The following is a 19,631-nucleotide window of genomic DNA, read 5'->3' as shown; positions in this document are numbered from 1 at the left end:
AAACCCTTAAGACGTGTGCTTATTGGGCTTCAAGTGTGTTCTGGAGATTAAGTCAGGTTACCGTTGTTGGTAACTTGGTGACTAGGTCGGGCTACCGTGAGCGGTAGCTTTGTAGGTGCATAACCCTCCAAGCCACTCAACCTTGTGCTTATTGGGTTGGAAGTATGTCCTGGAGATTAAGCCAAGTAATCGTGGGTTGTAACTCAGTGATTAGCTCGGGCCAGCGTGGGCGGTAGATCAAAAGGCACACAACCTTCAAGCCCTCAGCCTTGTGCTTACATGGGCTTTAAGTGTGTATATTTGCTCGTTTTTGGCATTTCGGGTAAGTCAGGACACTTAGAGCAGCTCTTGTGCCAATCACTTCCATTCCTCTTATTAGACCATCTGTAGCACTCATAGCTACAACTCTAACGCTATTATTTCCTAAACGATTAAAAAGAGGGTTTTGGTTTAAAAAAAAGGAGGTGATAAACTAGGCGCTGATTTTAAGGGGACCTACAATTTATTTTTCTAAGCTCCGCCACTAACTATGTAATTCAACTTGTGAGCAATTTTTGACCCCAAAAAGGAAAAGAAAAAACAACTATTGGGCAGTCAATGGGTTAATAATTATTAGTTGTACTAATTGTTTTATAGCCGAAATTACACAAGCTTGGTTCCATGGTCTAGTGGTCAGGACATTGGACTCTGAATGCAGTAACCCGAGTTCAAATCTCGGTGGAACCTGTTTCTCTTTTTATTTTTTTTGAAATTAATGACAGCAATATTGTCTGATTTGTGTTGGGTGAAGACAATTTGGTACTTTAGTTTGATTGCTAGGCTGTTTAATTTTTCAGCTATTCAAGCCCTTTTTTTTTATCTTTTTATTTTGGTCAATAAAGCCTTTTTTTATTGCAGGGTGCAGCTCAAAGCCAGAGTTGTTTCTTGTACACCCATAATTACTTTTTTTTTTATTAAATTTCAATCGCAATTCCGATTCGGGTGTTATGAACACACTTATAATTACTAATAACATATCAAATTTATTTTTTATTTCAATAATTCTAAAACTAACTTTTAAATAAAAAAATACACACTTTTTCTATTCACCAAAAAAATTTACACAGTATTTGGCACGTTTAAATAAAAAAAATGTTTACATTCTAAAATTGTTATTTACATATCTTTGAATTCATTCTTTATCGAATTTTTTATTCATACTTTTTTGAAAGAAAAGATTTCATTTCATTATGAAAAACTTTGAGGTTCGAACAAGTGACAAGAAGGGGAGGCAACTCAAATAAAAAGAAGGGCGCAAAATCTCTACATAGGAGAAAAATATAAGCCCACCAAAGCAATACCCAAAAACAACATATAAAAACTACACAAAAAGAAGGCTCCCAAAACCAAGAAACAAGCAAGCAAAACAATCTCACTCAAATACTCAGAAGAAAACATCATATCCTAAGTTCTTCCTCCAACCCGCGAATAGCTTGGAGATCATTGTCTTGGTACTCAAGTCCTCAAACTTTCACAAGAAGCCATGCCTTTTTGATATAGTAAAATACTCTCTAGCAGAACCTGCATTTGAGGGCCAAGGCTCTAGCACTACTATAGAGATAGGAACGTCAAACAAACCATTCCTCCCCTCCAGCAAAGGCAAGGGTCTAGCAACATCGGAGGAAACCACCACCATGGACCGAGAATGCCCGCCCTTTCTTTAGACTTTTAGGATGTCCACGAGGCCTAGTAGAAATCCCATTACAACCCGGAGCATTTCAGTGCTCTCCATCATAATTCAGTTTCTGTTCACAACATAATACTTCTAATTTGTTTTGAAGTTATCGTTTAATTATATGTGGAAAATGTTATTTTCATTTATCGCAAATCATTCAGTCAAATAAGTTATATGAATAAGTTATAAACTGGTCAAAATCTATCACAAACATAATCATAATTCAAACTCGTGCGTTTATGTCGAAAACAAACTTGGCATCCCAAAATCCAGCCAGTAGTTTCCAAATTGTTTACAATGAGTGATATTTCCTATTTAACTAACACCAAATATTAAAGTTGGAGGGAAAGGATGCACTTACACTAGTGTAATACTTTGGTGGTCTAACACCTTTAAATAACTTTTACCGGGTTATTATACCTTGAAATTCACCGTTAGATTGAAAATTACTTTCACAAAGATTATATTTATAAAATTTTAATCGTTAGTGTCTTTAAGAATTATTAACATCATATTAACATTTTAAAATGTATGAAAAAAAACCATTTGATTATAAACTTATAATTATTAACATTTTACTTTCAAAAAAAAAACATTTTACAAAATTTGTCACATAATAAAGTTGATGAATAGCTAACTATACGGTTGGACAGATAAAATAAAATACAGATTTTGTTTGAAGTTATTAAAACGGTGTAAAATACACCAGTGAGTTGGCCCCTTCGAAAAGTTGGGAGGGAGAGAAAATAAATGTAGTCAGCAAGTAAATGTCAGGCAATAAAACGAAGTTATGATTGATAACAAAAAATATTAACCAGTGAGGTAGCAACTTAACACAAAATTTGAGTGTCAAGTGTCTATTGTTCCTACCAATATTTATCATTTTTAACAAAGGACGAAAAAATGTTATGGTCTGTGTATCTATCGTACAAGGAAGTGCACAAAAATCCACTGTACAAGAGTCAAGGTGCTGACACAACACTGCTGCCTGAAGGCCTTAAGCAACAAAAATCAAACTATGGAGATAGTTCATGCTATAACAGAAAAATTACACTTTCCTATTTCACTGAAACCAAAAAAAAAAAAAAAAACTCTAATCTTTCAAACCCAAAAATCATCCATTAATAGATGGAGCCTCGACCGCTGCTAGGTCTAGAGGGGAGTTATGAGCATCATAGAGATCTTTGAAAGGTTTGCTAATCCTTGTCGTTGGAGAGGGGCTAATGCCTGCTCAAACTTCATATGGAACGAAGGCACTCAAGGTTGAATGAAATCATAAGTTCATGAATCAACTGGAATGCAGAAGGATGAGCTCAGAGCTGGAGGCAAAACACAAATCAGATGTGGCCCAGCAGGTTTGCATCTTATATTTGCCTCATCAACATCTGGTAGCCCAAGTAGAGGAGGACGAACATAACCAGCCACCAGTGGCATGCATAATACTGAGATAATGATCCGTGCACCTATCATGATGAAAAAGAAATTCAAATATCAATGAAGGCATACCACACTACAGGTAATTCCAGCAGACTTAGCACCAGCTGTAAAATATGTTCTTAGTTAATTAAAAGGATATTTTCCCGAACTGTCATGGATCCATACCCTGTTTTATGGAGAGAGACACATGTCCTCTTTTCCTCCCAGCTATCATCCAATTTCCGGAATTTGCATTTACCTCGTAAAGCACCTCATCCTGTCAAATGAAAAACAAAATTATAGTTCAAACAGAATATAGGAACATTAGAAGAGAAAGACAATATTGGCACAATATTTATCCAGGTTCAGGACTGAAAACACTCTTTAGACATTAGATATTTTTAACCCCTTTTCTTATCCAGCTTCTCCAAAGAAAATACAGAGACAGGGACGTGGAACATGTTGACATCATTCTACAAGAATACTCATGTATGGGTCGCAGTTTGGGAGGAGGAATAAAATTGTTGAGTGAAGAATAGGAACAGGTATAAGTTCTATTGCTATATTTAGAAAATTAAAGAGATTATGGAGGGACCCCATAAAGGGAGAATGGTTTTTATTATGGTACCAACTAAAATCAACCCCAGAAATATGAGCCACCCGATGGTTTCTAGTTTCTACCAATGATTTCTTCCTTGCATTGTTTTTGTTCCTGAACAGTTGATAATTACCTTCTAACATCTGTGTTTCACAAAAACTAGAGGGAAAAATGAAAGAAAAGGGCATCTTCTTCCTGTCCTCTATCAATTTGTTCCATTAAAAAAACCAGAAAGAAAATATGTCTAAACATTAACCATCTGAGATTGTTTAAGCACCTAGCATATTAGCTCATTGGGTGGCACAGAAGGATTTGACTGTATCTTATCAGTGAAAGAAGATATAAATTATGCAAAAAAAAAAGAGTTGAAGCTGGAATTCAAAATAGCAAATACACCAGTTACCAGGGATCTAACATGTAGCAAACATTCTTCTTTCTTCTGTTTACGAAGACTTACACTCTGTTGGGAGACTTCTTTCTCATCCAAATATTTTAATCTTTCCACCCTCCATTGCATTTTAACCAGTTGTCCAACTCTTAGGCCATCTGAAGGGAGAGGAAGAAAACCAACGGCTATGCACGGATCAAGAACAGGCCTTTGCAAAGTAATTGCAGTCTTGAAGATCAACTCCTGTCTGACACCATCAACTCCAGTAGATTCATTCAAGAAAGGACGATGGGCTCCTGATGTTCTATCACCAGAAATTCCATATTTGATATTTAATATGCTTTCTGGTTGCTTCGTAGCTTCTTCTGCAAGTTGTTTTTGAAAATCAAATCAGCTAATCAATAGCAGAAATCATGCTATTACGATTTTCACTAATATACTTCTATAGTTCTATTGGAATAAAAATGTGCATCACAGGTAAATCATGCTATGGCTAAGATTGTCAACTAGAAAAAATGCCTGATGCTTTGCATACCAGTTTTTTAAAAGAATTATAAGGGCTATAAATTTTGCATGCCTAAGGACAACATTTTATAGGCATGTCCCTCATTCTTAATGAATAAATCTCATAATTAAAAACATGAGTGAAGTGAAAATGAGTACTGAGGCAGTCATATCAAAATCACATCAATAGACAAAAGCTAGAAACAATACCATCAGGGTTTAACATAGACTACAGGTTTAGATACAAGGACAGGATTTTTTCTTGCACATTCAGAAAGATTGATATGGAACCGGTAACTATGAAAGAAAAAACATATTAATAGAGTTATTAACAGCAGCGGTTGGCCCAATTTACTAAACTTGAATTCGAACAAGACAATCAATCGGAAACCTCTGAAAATTGATAGAATTACGGAAATGCACTTCCAGTGATGTAAAGACCCACTAGGATCTGTGATTAACAGTTACAATAATCTGCATGATAATATAGTCATTGTGATACTTGGGGCATGCATCAGATCAAATCATTTGGTGTAAATACAGAAAAAAGCAACAATAACATCATTTCACTGATCTCTGGCAAAATTCACTTACCTTCTGCATTTGTTTTGCCTAGGCAGATACTAAACAAAATTCCTGCTTTGGAAGTGGGAGATATGATTAGTGGGAAGAAGCTTGAATTAGGTCTACCATCAGTTTGTCCAGTATGAATAAATCCATCTTGAAGATCAAGCCAAGCATCATATACGGTCAATGTAGCCTTTACTTCAGAGTGAAGTATTACCTAGAAGTCACATGAACGTGAACCAGTGTCCTTATCAACAGAAAAGAACAAGATAAAGTCATAGAATTTTTAGTCATTAATTGCCTACTTGAGATAATATATTTACATTTATCATAAATGTATAAATTAAACGAGTAGAAAGTTCAAATGAACTTCGATAGACTTTTGGTATTTTGTTGCCAATTCAATCTTGTGATAAATCAACAAATCCAAAATCTCAACCTGTTTCGGAAAGGCATAAAAATGGTTTTATATCTAATTGGGGCTTGAAGTGAGGACAATGGACAAGCTTGCCCCACTTTCATGTCGAAAATTGGAAATGGAAAAACCTTTCAAGCATAATTAAATAATAATGATAAAAGGATCCATACCTGCAGAAGCAGGGTACCATCATTGCATTTATCAGTAACACGTGTCCTTACATAGAAAGGATACGTAAAATGCACTGCTAGGGTCCTGGATATCAAAAAAGATTATTATGTAACAAAAGGTAGAAAAAGGAACAAAATTTCAAAACCAGTAGTTGGCACTTATAATTCAACAGTTGTATGATCCAACTATGGTGGTTAAACATATTAATAATGGAAATGGAAAAACCTTTCAAATGTCTGATTGTGGAATGCTCCAAATTCCAGTTTCAGAGCTATTGTTCTCATTCCATCTACAATACTCTCTCTCCTTGTTGTGCCTGAAAAGAATAAATAACCCAAATAAGTGCATATGGTTAAATATAAAATTCACATAAATGGAGCAATCAAGATATCTAGCAGCATCATAACCTGAAGATGATCCTCTGCAGAGCGTATCACTGATGGCACGAATCAGAACCCAAAGAACAGAAGGAGTGTCACTTGCCCAATTGGGAAACACTACTTTACCATCATCAAGAGTCAAACGTTCAAATCTTTTCTCATAATTTAAAGAATCTACTTGAGCACCACCCTGGCCATCATCATTCTGTGATACGCAAGCACAGCTTTCCATCTCAATTATGTGTGACTTTTCAATCTCCAACCCTGGACCAGTATCAATATGCAAGACAGCAGCTCTGAGGGAGTAATTTAAAGGTCGAACTAAAATGCCAAGCCATTGGTGTTCATTTATTAACAAAGCAGATGAAACAGCAGCTTCAAGATCAACAAGGGCTCTAGGCTTGAAAACCTACAAATTGATAAATGGAATTGTTAGATAATTGACACTGACTATTTTTTAAGACAAACAGCACCACTTAAAACAAATGACACATTATATTTACCAATAACTTATAGAAAAAGTTGAAAGGAATATTGTTTCTGTTTGATAATACGGTCGACGTGTATCACACATGACTTACAATATATAGATAAGTGTCCTAATCGATCTCATCAATAGATTTCCTAGTCTATCTCAAACATTATCTATAAAATTAAACCTATCTAGTACATGATAACACCTAGCATAAAGCATATCTCAAATCTAATATTAACTTATCATAAAGAATATATCTAATATCTCAACACTCACCCTCAAGCTGGGGAATGTATATCAATCATTCCCAGCATGCAACTGAGTTCTTGAAATCTCACTATGGAAAGTCCCTTAGTACATGTGTCATCATAACAAGATGAGGAAGCAAACGATGGTCAACGGTCAATGACGGTAAATGAGTGGCAAAGAGGTTTTCAATGTATCTGGCACACAAAAACGCTGAATATCAGAGTGCAAGTGCAATAAAGGGTACCCAATTTCGTTCGCAGTGAAAGTGGTACGGTCTCAAGGCCACAGTGATGGTGGCACAGTTTCAAGGCCACAGTGATGGTGTTCAATGGCTGTTATCAGTCTCTGGGAGCAATAAAAGCAGCTCTCACTAGGTCGCAATGAAGGTGACAAAAGTTCTCAGCACCTAGGTGCAATTAAGTTAGCAATGCTCTGTAGGTCGCAATGAAGGCAACAAAAGTTCTCAGTCCGCAATGAAGGCGGCTGACAGTTAACAACAATGAGCTGGTATGGGCGCAAGGCAATAAAAGTTCCAGGTCCGCAATGAAGGCAGCTAGGATTGAGTAGAGAAAGCAAAGCCCCCCAGGGAGTAGGGATTGGGAGCTCTGTTTCCAAGATGAAAGGAATATTATTTTCTGATTGATAATATGATTGATGTGAGTGATGTGTATTACACATGACTTAGAAGTACAATATACAGACAAGTGTCCTAGTCTATTATTCTCAGCAATAGGTTTCCTAGTCTATCTCAAACATCACCTACAAAACTAATCCTATCCACTGCATGATGACATGATAATACCTACCGTAACTACTTATTAGGATATATGTAATATTGTAGTTTTGGTTGTATGAAAATTACTGAGGGTGCGACGTACTGGATCATTACTCTTGTAATTAGTTAGCAGCAATTGTAACTGTTTCTGTTAGACTTGTAACTGATTGTGTTATAACCAGTTACGACTTACAAGTCATTTGCTATGCTTGAGAGTAAATCAAGCTTACTACGTGTATTCAGTAATCAAGTAAATACAATTCAGTTTAACAAAACTTCAGAATCTCTCCTTTCTTTTTATCTCAGTTTCTCTTCATCTTTAACACTAATCTTATCAAAACATATAACATATCTAATATCTTAACAAATTATTTGGAGTTTAATTGGGTATGATGATCAAGAGGAAACAACAAAGAAAATAATGGGAATATAATGTGAATAAAGACTCCCTATATCCTATTGCACCATCAGAACAGATTCTATTTTTTCATCCTGAGAAGAGAGGCTACCTTCAAAATAGGTTTAGCTGGCTTTTCATAACTCATAAAATCATCGCAATCTGCAGGACCAATTTTTGAAAAACTATGAGATCTAAACCTCAGCTGCCCAATCTGCCCAGTAAGAACTCCAAGAACATAGGATCCTGGTTTGTGAGGTGGTAGATCTAAGGTAATAGTATTCCGACCAGGCTGTAACACAATAGCTGTAGAACTCTTCAATGCCTAAAACAACATAACAGAATTTAGGGAGGAAATCATTAACTTACCACTGTTGATGAAATGAATGAAATAATTCCCAACAACAAATACCTTTACACCTTCATCAGCGTTATTTGTTGCCATTAATGTAAGACTGATTGAATCAAGAGTTATATCATCTGGAAAACCACTCCAAACAGTTACAGAAAGGATACCAGGATCCCTATCACATAACTCCAATGGAGGCCCTGGATTTCCTGAAAATGTAATTAATGATGATACATCAAGAGGTACAGGGTTCTTCATTTCACTATGAGCAAGACGGAGCACTTCTGACTGAAAAGCTTGACGCTCCTTGGTCGAAAATAATTCTTCATCAAGAGAAAGTAACCTCACACAGGATAGTAAGTAGCCTGCTTGATCATCAAGTATCTTCTGACACTCAGCTAAATAGGGAAGGACCTCAGCCAACAGGTCCTGCCATCCTTCACCAGAATACAGTGCACAAACCTTCTCATATGACTTTGCAGCTTGATCAAAGTGTCCACGCTTAAAGGCAACAGCAGCTATCTCACCATCAAGGACCACTCCATGTCTTTTCCACCAGGAACGATGGTAATTGTCAGCAGCACCTTTAGTTAGCTCTAAATATTTTTGCTGCCCAAAAGATGAAAGAAACAAATGAGAAAATTAATGGAGATGAAGCCCAAATGGCACTAGGACATATATTAACAAACATATTTACAAGTCAGGATGTGAAAACAATGATAAAGCACACATTTCAAGACAAGACATTGATATAAATTATGAGAAACTCTTGACAAGAGATCCTTGAAAAACATTCCAATTAGCTTCCACTATCCATCAGCCCAATTAATACCTCAAACTCCTCAGATGATGATAATGATTTCAACAGCTCCTGATTAGAAATTGTCTGCTTCAAAGCATGCTCAGCGGCAACATAGATCTCAGCAAGCCTCATAGGTCGGTCAATTGATCCATCAAAGTTTCCTGGTGAAGAATTAGTGCGTGACATGGAACTTGCATGTACTTTTTGTGGTGACATCCTGGAGGACGCATCGAAACCTGATCTGTCAGCACACAAATAAAAATGATAAAAATTAACAGAAAATCTAAGAATTCTAAAAAGTTAACTTATTAACAAGATTCAATCAGGACAATATATAGAATTCCATTACCCTTCCACTGGACCCTGGCGACTGTCAAATATTTCAAACACATTTCCAGCTGAAAGTGAAGCCCTCCGCCTATTGGCTTCTCGTAGAAGTACTGTAGGTTCCAGAGGCAGGGGTTTCCTCTGGATACCAAAGTGCTTGGCTCTAGGAGTTGTTTGGAGAATCAGCTGCAGAGATATAATCACATTATTTAAGGTAAACAACTAAATATACGATGGATTAAAGGGGAAACTAAAATAACAACATTAAAACCTAAAACATGTGCTCAATAGATTTCATATGTATATGTCTTTCTCATTCTATCGTAAGTAAAATTCCAATTCTATTAAAGGCAATAAGTGTTTTAAAAAAAAGCAATTTTTTCTCTTTTTAACATACTTAATAAGTAAACCTTTTTACAAAGGAAATAAAAGAAATAACAAGGAGCCTCCAACCAAGAATTGAGTGCAATAGATTTTGTGAAAAAAGAGGAATTGAAACATTTACACGAGAACATAGCCATATGTTGATCTTAGGTGCCTTTGGCTGGTGCAAAATTAGGCATGGTGATGGGGCATGGTGGATCGGCGCAGGCACCACAGGCCCAATAATATTTAGAACCCTAACATGAAGCAAGTCTTGAAAAGTTGAAAATGAAGTGTCTAGCTGAATCCGGTGCACTTTCTGTTAATGTAGCTCATGTCTCTAATCAGAATTAGGCATCTGAGGCTACAAATTTTGATCATCACCTTCTTCTCAATATCAAGGAGGTAGAAGTGGCAGATTTGGGCGTTTTCGTGGAGGTAGAAGTTGTGATTCAGGCAAGTTGTCTGTTCAATGCCAAATTTGTAGAGTGATGATTTGCTGTTACCAAGTTCCTGATTCTTCTTATCAAGGTCAATGGCATTCCAGGCCACCCTCACGGCCTCAACAAATGCACTTTCAACAACACCAACCTCCCAGATCTAATACATCCAATCAACCTCCAGCCCAAGCTTACCTTATTGCTCCGGATATACGCACTCAGCAAGCCTGGTTCCCTGATTCAGAAGCAACACATCGTGATGCTAATAATCTCACTGATGCAATACAAGTTCTAGCATCTTATCAGACACAAATTCTCATGGGAAATGGGAAAGGTTTTCCTATTCACTCGGTTGGTTCTCCAATATTTTTCTCACCTTTTCAGCCTAACAAAATTCACCGTGTGTTGCTAGTCCTTCACAAAATTATCTATTTATTCATCCAGATAAAATTCACCATATGCATACAAGAGCAAAATCTAGTATTGTCCAAACCCGAGTCAATCCCACTCTTCTTCTCACCCATATGGAACCAACTTCTCATAGTCAAGCCTTGTCTCATCCCCATTGGTTAGCAGCTACGGAGCAAGAATTTATTGCTCTACAAAATAATAACACCTGGCCCTTGGTCTCTCTTCCTATGGGGCACAAGGCTATAGGGCGCAAGTGGGTATTTAAAGTAAAAGAGAATCCAGATGGCACAATTAACGAATACAAAACCAGACTAGAGGCTAAGGGGTCTCACCAGCAGCAAGGACTTGATTTCTTAGAGACTTTTTCTCCTGTCATTAAGCCTATTACTGTTAGATGTATTTTAACCATTGTTGTCTCCAAATAGTTTCCTTTACTTTAAATTGATGTTAACCCCTGGATTTGACGTGGCTGATAAGTCTCTAGTTAGCAAGTTCAAGAAGGCTCTCTATGGGCACAAACAAGCCCTTAGAGCTTGATTTGTCAGGTTAACTATTGCTCTAACTTCACTTGGTTTCAAGTCCAACAAGTGTGATCCTTCTTTATTCATCTATTCTGCACAAGGACACTGTATATACATTCTCATCTATGTTCTTACTAGAGATGGTTTGCCACTGATTCAGCAGCTAATTTCTATGCTTCACTCAAGTTTTGCCCAAAAGCAACTGGGTTCTCTTGATTATTTTATAGGAATTCAAGTTCACCATCTCAAAGATGGATCACTCCTCATATCTGATAGATCCCCAAATAGAGAATGGGCTGAAACAACTAACCCAAGGCCCAAGGTATGGTGTGTGTATGTGAGGAGAGGAAAGAAAGGAAGAATCCAGAAGAAGAGTGAGCTGGCAGTGTGAGAAAGGAGTGCTAGGATGAGTTAGTTACGGGAATCAGGGGGGGTATGTGTATAAAGGGAATTCTGTTAGCATGAGGGAGACATCTGTGAGTATTGCTTTTGTTAGAGAGAATAGAGAAGTTATGCTTTCTCTATAGGAGCCTAGCTCTGGAGTAGTAGTGATACTACTGTAATCATCTTCCTTTCACATAATTCCATTAAGCAATTTTCTCCCATTATTCCCTTTTCCTTTCTCTGTTGCATTGGTTCCCATCAATATCACAGACAAAGTATATTCAGGATCTACTGTCAAAAGTGCAAGCAAAGAATATTTCTACTCCAATGGTGTCTAATGTCAAATTAACAAAACAAGGGGCTGATTATTTTGAAGATGCTACAGTTTATAGGTCAGTCGTAGGGGTGCTTCAATATTCCACTATAACCAAACCAGAAATTTGATATACAGTAAACAAAGTTTGCAATTTAGTCTAAGCCCCTTGAGAAACATTGGAAAGTTGTTAAGAGGATATTAAGATATCTAGAAGGGACTCTCAATCATGGTCCTCACATCAGACCCTTCTCTCTTCAGAAGTCTATTCCTATTATTGACAATTGTGATGTTGACTGCGCATTAGATCCTGATCACCGCAAGTCAACTTCTGGCTCATGCATTTTTCTAGGCTCTACACTAGTGTCTTGGTGGTCCAGAAAACATAGTCTACTTGCCCAATCCGGCTAGAGGCTGAGTATAGAAGCCTTACTAATACAGTAGCTGAGATTTTATGGTTTGAATCTTTGCTTACTGAGCTACATTTGTCATGATAATTGATATACTCCTCGGGCTTATACTGATAATCTCAGCACATTGAATATTGCCAATAATCCAGTCTTACATGCAGGAACTAAGCATATGGAGCTGAACAACTTCTTACACAGGGAGAAAGTTCTTCAAAAGAAGCTTCAACTATGGTGTTATTGTTTTGTATGTTTGAACAAAGAAAAGTAGAAAACTCTCTGTAGGAGTCGTAGGAGAAATGGGACAGCAAGAAATTACAGTAATTTGGTTTGATTTATTTCTGGTGTTCTATCAGGTAACTACATTTTGCGTTGCTAGTAATCTTATGCTTAACATTCAACAGAAATATTTGAAAGAAGGTGTGAAAAGAAATATATATATATGTATATATATATATATATATATATATATATACATACATATAAAGGTATGAACAATTTTTTGTTAAAAATTATACAATATCTGTTGGGTTATGAAAAAACTGAGCTGTCATACTGACAATAATGATTATCATTTACCTTTTCTTTGTCAAGAACCTCTGATGATGCGTCAGCAGGGACTGAAGGCCAAACAGCTGGCTTAGGCCAAGGTAGCAAGCTGAGGGAAGCACTGCTCAAAAAGGAAAGAAACAGTGACCAAACATGGAGAAAGAAACCAAATGTGATGTAACCAGTTATATAGCATCATTTATTAATGGAATCAGAATTGATCAGATTAAGAAAATGCAGAAGATTATTGGCTTTTCAAGTTTGAAAATGCACCTGTTGACAGGACTTCTTTCTATTTCAGTTCCATACCCAACTAAATAGGCAAGCCTCATGAACTGCCAACATATATAAAATCCAGGAAGCAAAACTAGTTAACAATGGTATGGCACACAATAAATGTAGCCAGTAATCAACCTAGCAAGAATGTAGGGGAGGAGAAAGGGAGTAAAAAGATGCCTCTGATTCAATTCCATTTCCAATCTAATGGTGGATTTAAGAGTGCATCAAACCAAAATAGATAGACAGTCTATTTAATAACTTCATGAGACAAGCTTTATACCTTAACTCTACCAAGAGAATATAGGTCACCCAGAAGAAGAAAAAACTCCTTCTCTATGTCAGGCACCATCAGTCCATCATTATAATTGGAAGTGGTTGCTTCAACTAAGGCCAAACAAGCAGTTATCACCCAGACTTCCCGCATACAAAAAGGCAGAATACGCTGACAAGAAGCATTGTATAGAAATCAAAATGAGAAAAAAAAAATTAAGTTCAAACTGAAATAATTTAGTAATACACACATGTAAAGAGAACTTATGAACAACACAGAATCAAATACCTCATGCAATGCCAAGGATTTCGAGAAGCTTATTATGAATGAATAACCTCGTGATGCAACCTCAATGGGACGATTTAGCTTGAATAAGAGCTGCAAATGACAGTAAAGCAGCAAACATAGAAAGTTAAACAAATAAGTAGTTACTAGTAACTAGATGTCATGAGGACCTAATTAAGCATTCCTTGGGATTAGGGACAGAAATAGGTAAGACCATTCATAGGGGCCTATTGCGTAACCTACATCAGGCAAGGCCATGCCAAATTAATAAATAAACAAGACTTTTTCAAAAGTAAATTTAGTGACTAAGCTTAGATTATTCAGAAGTCCTTGTAAATATAACATGCCGGCGTATTTAAATAAATATAATTAATATATATTTATTTTATTATTGGTGGACTGGAGGATGGTAAGTTGACCATAAGGAGGCGGATTGAGGCGGCCCAGTTTGAGCAGACCAGATCGACGAGATGGTGTCATGGCGAGTCCTTTTAAAGACACACTTCGCCTCCATGCTTCAGGCTCAGTGCCATGGGGACTTGTGGACTGGAATGGGGCAACCCAGTTTAATGGTCGCCCCATTTGGGCTTTAGTGATGGCGGATGCGATGGAGAGATTGGGCCTGGATTCACTTAGGGCGACAGTCAAAACTTATGGGCGAGCAGTACGAGCACAGTAGACCAGTGCTCTCCCAAAATCCTGATTACAGAATGCAATGAGTCTCTTCTACTCTCCTCTTCTCTATTTATTTCTATCACAACTAACAGACCCACTAACAGCTTAACAAACCCAATAACTATAACTGTTATTCTGTTACAACTTACAACCTACTTTGGGTTATGATCCCCTACATTCCTCGTATTTTTCCTCACCTAGAACTTATTAATGGGAGGCCTCTGCCTATCAAGAAGCAGCCAAGTTTATAAACATTAAAGACACGAAATAGACAACAATTTAAATTCGCTTTTCAATTAGCCTTCTAATATATGTAACATGTTTTGCACAAAATAATAGTAATTCAGCTTGGGCAAACCTTTGATTGACAGGCAAATAGATACTGTCTGAATTCAAACTCCCTGAACGAATCCTCTTGAACAATCTGTGTCAATGCTTTGTTTCCTGGATTGAGAACTGCCGCCTGATCATCACCACGCTCCCCCCCTCCAAAGTCTCTTTGCTTTCCACTCATGTTAACTGCATTAACTCCAGCAATATTGGGATCAGTTTTAATAGCTCACAAATCTCTCTGTCTAACACAATATTTAATTTTCCATGAAAAAATCAAAAGCATGATACATCCATGTAATGATCATCTTGACAACAACAGCAGAGAAGAAAACTAAGCATCATGCACCTGTTTCAAGATAGCAGAGTTCAAGTTCATCATACTCCCGTAAGGCATCTTCATGAAGGTGACCCATTTCAAATATAAATGCCAAGCTTTCCTGAGTACAGAATACAAATTGGTTAAAATAAGTCATACACTCCTAGAACAAGCAGACATGGAAAATTAATAAACAAAAAAGGTTGGGCTTCAGAACCATTTATTGCACTCTCAAGTCCAAACTTCAAAAGACAAGGATCAACCTTTAGTATGAAAAAATTACAGAAGTTCCAGACTGGCATGAGGCGCTGTTCACTGAGCTTTCGTATTTCATCCTCATAAAACTGTACACGCCTATCCAATGTATTTCTAATGCATTCGGTTATCTTTGATTCCAGGTCCTCCCAAAAATTCGCTTCAGGGAAATGCATATCATATTTGCAGCATCTAAATGAGGAATGTTAAAAGCATCAATTGGGAAGGAAATTAAATTTTATCAGTAATACAAATAAAATGAGCAAGATTTACTTTGGAAAGAATTGAAAACGAAATGCTTGAATATCCACTTTTTTTTTGTGGTTTTTATTTCTGTTTTATTAAGTGTTAACTATCACTCCTTACAGCTTTTCTTTTATCCTAATTATACCACCGAATCTCAGCCATTGACGTGTAATAGGAACAGTTGATTCTATATCATTTATGGACTTTCCTTTCTGCTAAGTAAAAAGACAAATAGATGGAAGAATGATCCTACTGAAAGAAATTATAAGATTAACCCTTAAAATTGACCTTCCAAGCTCCACTTTTGTTTTCACAATTGTCAGAGTATACAGCACCTATGTGAAGCCTGTTTCTGAAAATGTGTTTCCACACCAGTTAGCTTTTATAGTTAATTAGAGTAATCTCTCTTCTGTTTATGTGTTTCTGTGTGTGCTATCATTGTTATAGAGTTGTGCCCGTTAGCTGTTAGAGTCAGTTACATCATTTACATACTGTTGAACTCACACAGTCAGTTACAACTTTGTTAGAACAGAGCAGAGACAACAGAGACTATATAAATACAAGAACCTCTCAGAAGATTCTGCCATAAGTTCATTATAGATCTCTTTCTAAAAGATTACCTCTGGTTTTTCCATAATAATATTATCTATCACTTTCTTTCATTTTCCATCATTTTCTATTAATAATTGCCACATCAAGTTCATAACAACGAAAACAGTATGCAATTAAATGGTTAGTAAGATTCTTATACAGTGACCATATACTGTAATGTCTATAATAATAGACTAGTAACTAGTTAACCTTAATTTGAAAAAAATTTAAAGGAAACTGCCAACAAACAAGAATTTCAGCTTTTTGTTGGGTAGGAAAGAGTATAAGTGTTGGAAGTTTAATTTCGCAAATTCACCTTTCTCTTTTTTTGGAACTAAACTCGACTTCAAGTTTAGCATAAACCTTCTTTGCCATTTTGCTTGCCTGATCATTAGCTGGATGAGCTTTAGATACAAATACAATAAACCATTCCCTTTCATCATTTTGGACAATTAATTTCAGGCGTGGTTTAAGGATGGTTTTGAACTCATCGAGATCCTGGGAAGAGAAAATAAGAGTTAAACTACAAAATAGATTCCACAACTGAATTTAACAATAAACAAAACTATTTAGATGAAACAATTTTGAAAACCCAACAATCAATAATTTTAGAATTAGGGCTGGGACTAATTCTACCCTGAAAACTAGCATAGGGGTGATGATTGTTCTACCCTTTATCAAGACTTATTTGGCAATATTTCTAGTCAATGTGGGACCTTACACGCCACTCACATGCAGGGCTGAACATCTGGAGCGTGAAGTTCACAAGATTATAAATCTACGGGCGGACCAAGAAAAGGATCTAGGATAAGTTCTTGTACCATCTTAGAATTTGGGCTAAACCTAACTATATCCCAAATGTTCAACCTTTGAACCTTGAACCTGTGCCTCGACCGGTTTGATGACTGATCCAGTTTTCTAAACATTGGTTCTACCTTTTATAGGGACTATTTTGGCCATATCTATAGTCAATATGGGACCGGATCTTAACACACACCCCATCAGTATTTGTCACATATGAAAGCCAAAAGCAGCATATCAAAGCATGCATAAGAAGTAAATGAATCACATTATAACAGAAAATTATAAACAGTGGCAAACTTCACGGTGGATCTCCCTAATCGACCTGAGATGTTATAATCTAAACAGAACAAAATTTCACTAGAGCCTAAAACAAATGTCATCACCAAGAAACTACTTTACCTCACAGGTAACCAGCACAACAGTTGCATACGGCTCTCGAAACCAGAACAACAACTGCTCCTGAGGGAACCGGCTCCGCAGTCTCGAATCAGTAGTTAATATGAACTCGGCCGGCAAAGTCTCCACCAAGACAGGGTTCCGCGTCTTGTTATTCAAACTCGCCTTTTTAAACGGCAATCGCGCCTCGAAAGCAGGCTTTACAGTTGGCCACAAGTCACTCACATCCTCCACTGCCAATCATTACCACCAAATATGAACACAATCACACACAAAAACATCTAGATCAATGACAATTGTAGCTATCATTGACCAAATTCATTAAGTAACAACAACAATTACATTGAAATTGTAGAGTTACCGAGCTTAATTGATGGAGTGAATTACATTAATATGAATATGAATTCAACTAAATTTGATTGAAAAAAATCTTAAAAAAAAAAGTAAGAACATGAGCATTTGTAGCGAATAGGAATGTTGAGGGAACAAGATCGGATCTTAGGTCGAAATTACCTGAAATGACGAGGCGATCGGAGGAGTTCTTAATGGTTTGGAACTGAGCGAGGAAGTTGGCCATGCTGGATCTGTGGAATCAGAGAGTGAAGAAGTGCAGTGGTGAAGTGAGTGAGAGTGTGCGGATCGGGATCCTCTCCCGCAAAACCGTCGTCTACAGCCTCCTTGCAGCAGAAATTATTTCAACCGTGCGATTCATCATTCTAATAGTTTAGTTACTACTTACTAGACGTGCTTTTTCATCTGTGCACTGTGCACCACCGCAGCCGGAAAATACCCACACGTTTTAAATGATTTTTTTACATCCGAAAAATAAATTAACCTCTCTACAAAATAAATGTTATTTTTTCGAGCGCATACATAATTATTAAAATGTTTAAAAAGTTAGTACATTTTCTTTTATGTGTGTTGCTAAATTTTTTATGGTCTTTAAATTAAGAATTTTTATATAAATGAATATATATTTGTTATTTTGCATCTTATCAACCTTATTTATTGTTTCCATGAGGAATCACATAAATCATTGTGTGGGAATAGCTCTCGGCTTCGACCCCCACACAATACATTATGGGGGAGAGATGAAAAATTTTAACTGTGACTAAATTTCGAATATGACGACATCGAAAGGGTGAGCGGGTACCAGATGTGTATACCAAAAGAGGAATTAATCATTAAATGATCATATACACAAGACAGGGCAAAGGAAGACTCATTTCATTACATCAATAAGGTGTAAAGATGATGATTGAATCGCAACCTCAATATCCACGTTCCACGTCAAAGAGAGACCACATCCACATCCACGGTCACTTCCCCTACAATCCACAAAATAAATATTCCCAAAAGCCTCAAAACCACGCATATTTTGCATCTTATCAGCCTTATTTATTGTTTCCATGAGGAAAACAAGGTCGGGGCGACATAAAGGAAACGATAATCCTCAGCGAAAGGACTGTCTGGTTCGCTCCCATACCGTGACAGTTCCAATATAAGATTTTTATTGTGCCCGACGAGAATGGTCACCGGCCTCCACCAATCTTGCATAAGAATTGACAGAATCATCAACTCACACGCAGCTCTGATACATCCCCCTCCCGCCTGTCCCCATCTCTCTATTATTTGAGGGACCCCATAACCCCACCACTTCGGCCAATACCTCTTATGACTTCATGTCAGACCCTCCAAACCATCTACCAGCATTGGTTCGAAGCTCCCATCACTCCTCTTTTCAAATCTGGTTTTTTTTGTTTGTTGTTTTACCGCCCCAAACTTTTGATATTCCGATGCTTCAGCTTGCCACCACTCTCCTCTGGGGTCTCCCCTTTCTTTTGCCATGGGTCCACCACCACATGGGTCACAATCTCTTCCTGCTCCTACATAGTTGAAGGTTCTTCCCTGCATGGTTGTACCCTCGACACATTAGGGGTAGAGAGAGGTTGACGCCTGCCCCTGGGTGGGAGACAAAAGTATCATTTCCCCTACCGCTTCCTGAGGCACTTCTGAAACAAAGCTATTTTTAATTTAAAAAAAATAGTATCTAATTTGATTATTTTAAAAAGAAAATCTATAAAATAAGCATAGGCACACAATACTAGTAATAACTTATTCACTATAAAAATATTCTAATGTAAAAAATTAAAATATGACATCCTATTCATTTCCCTCTAAAACCTCTAAAAAAGTACTCCCTCTGTTCCAAAAAATTTGTAGTTTAAGGTTGTGGCACAAAGACAAAAAAACACAATTATT

General features: G+C 36.9%; 1 protein-coding gene and 1 non-coding gene across 3 annotated transcripts; one reads left to right on the top strand and one right to left on the bottom strand.

Annotated features, from left to right (window-relative positions):
• Nucleotides 1-654: 654 nt before the first annotated feature.
• Nucleotides 655-726, top strand: TRNAQ-CUG (transfer RNA glutamine (anticodon CUG)). Its single transcript has one exon. It is a non-coding gene; the product is annotated as a tRNA-Gln (tRNA).
• Nucleotides 727-2,484: 1,758 nt separating this feature from the next.
• Nucleotides 2,485-18,136, bottom strand: LOC130742634 (trafficking protein particle complex II-specific subunit 130 homolog). 2 transcript variants are annotated; one of them, XM_057594734.1, is made up of 21 exons: nucleotides 17,883-18,136; nucleotides 17,373-17,602; nucleotides 16,486-16,667; nucleotides 15,341-15,524; nucleotides 15,108-15,198; nucleotides 14,787-14,947; nucleotides 13,757-13,846; nucleotides 13,478-13,639; nucleotides 13,192-13,253; nucleotides 12,949-13,039; nucleotides 9,553-9,716; nucleotides 9,234-9,444; nucleotides 8,465-9,010; nucleotides 8,165-8,377; nucleotides 6,184-6,565; nucleotides 6,002-6,092; nucleotides 5,776-5,860; nucleotides 5,215-5,404; nucleotides 4,132-4,481; nucleotides 3,317-3,407; nucleotides 2,485-3,177 (listed from the first exon to the last, which is right to left on the bottom strand). In XM_057594734.1, exons 1-21 carry the CDS (start codon nucleotides 17,944-17,946, stop codon nucleotides 2,996-2,998), a joined length of 3,822 nt encoding a protein of 1,273 aa, XP_057450717.1. In that variant the 5' UTR covers nucleotides 17,947-18,136; the 3' UTR covers nucleotides 2,485-2,995. The 2 variants fall into 2 exon arrangements, with proteins under 2 accessions (XP_057450717.1, XP_057450718.1); XM_057594735.1 differs by having other exon boundaries at nucleotides 4,186-4,481.
• Nucleotides 18,137-19,631: the final 1,495 nt, after the last annotated feature.

The sequence above is a fragment of the Lotus japonicus genome, chromosome 3, assembly GCF_012489685.1.
Source record: "Lotus japonicus ecotype B-129 chromosome 3, LjGifu_v1.2".
NCBI lineage: Eukaryota > Viridiplantae > Streptophyta > Magnoliopsida > Fabales > Fabaceae > Lotus > Lotus japonicus.
Note: the sequence above shows the minus strand (reverse complement) of the source record. Positions and strands in the feature narration are given on the sequence as shown.

Bases quoted from the DNA above. Each gene is read 5' to 3' on its own strand.
- LOC130742634 (XM_057594734.1), bottom strand. From the start codon at position 17,946: ATGGCCAACTTCCTCGCTCAGTTCCAAACCATTAAGAACTCCTCCGAT. The intron at 13,847-14,786 runs GTTTGCCCAAGC...TGTCATTTGCAG, and splicing joins TATTTGCCTGTCAATCAAAG to CTCTTATTCAAGCTAAATCG. The intron at 4,482-5,214 runs GTAAGTGAATTT...AACAACTTGCAG, and splicing joins AGGCAAAACAAATGCAGAAG to AAGAAGCTACGAAGCAACCA.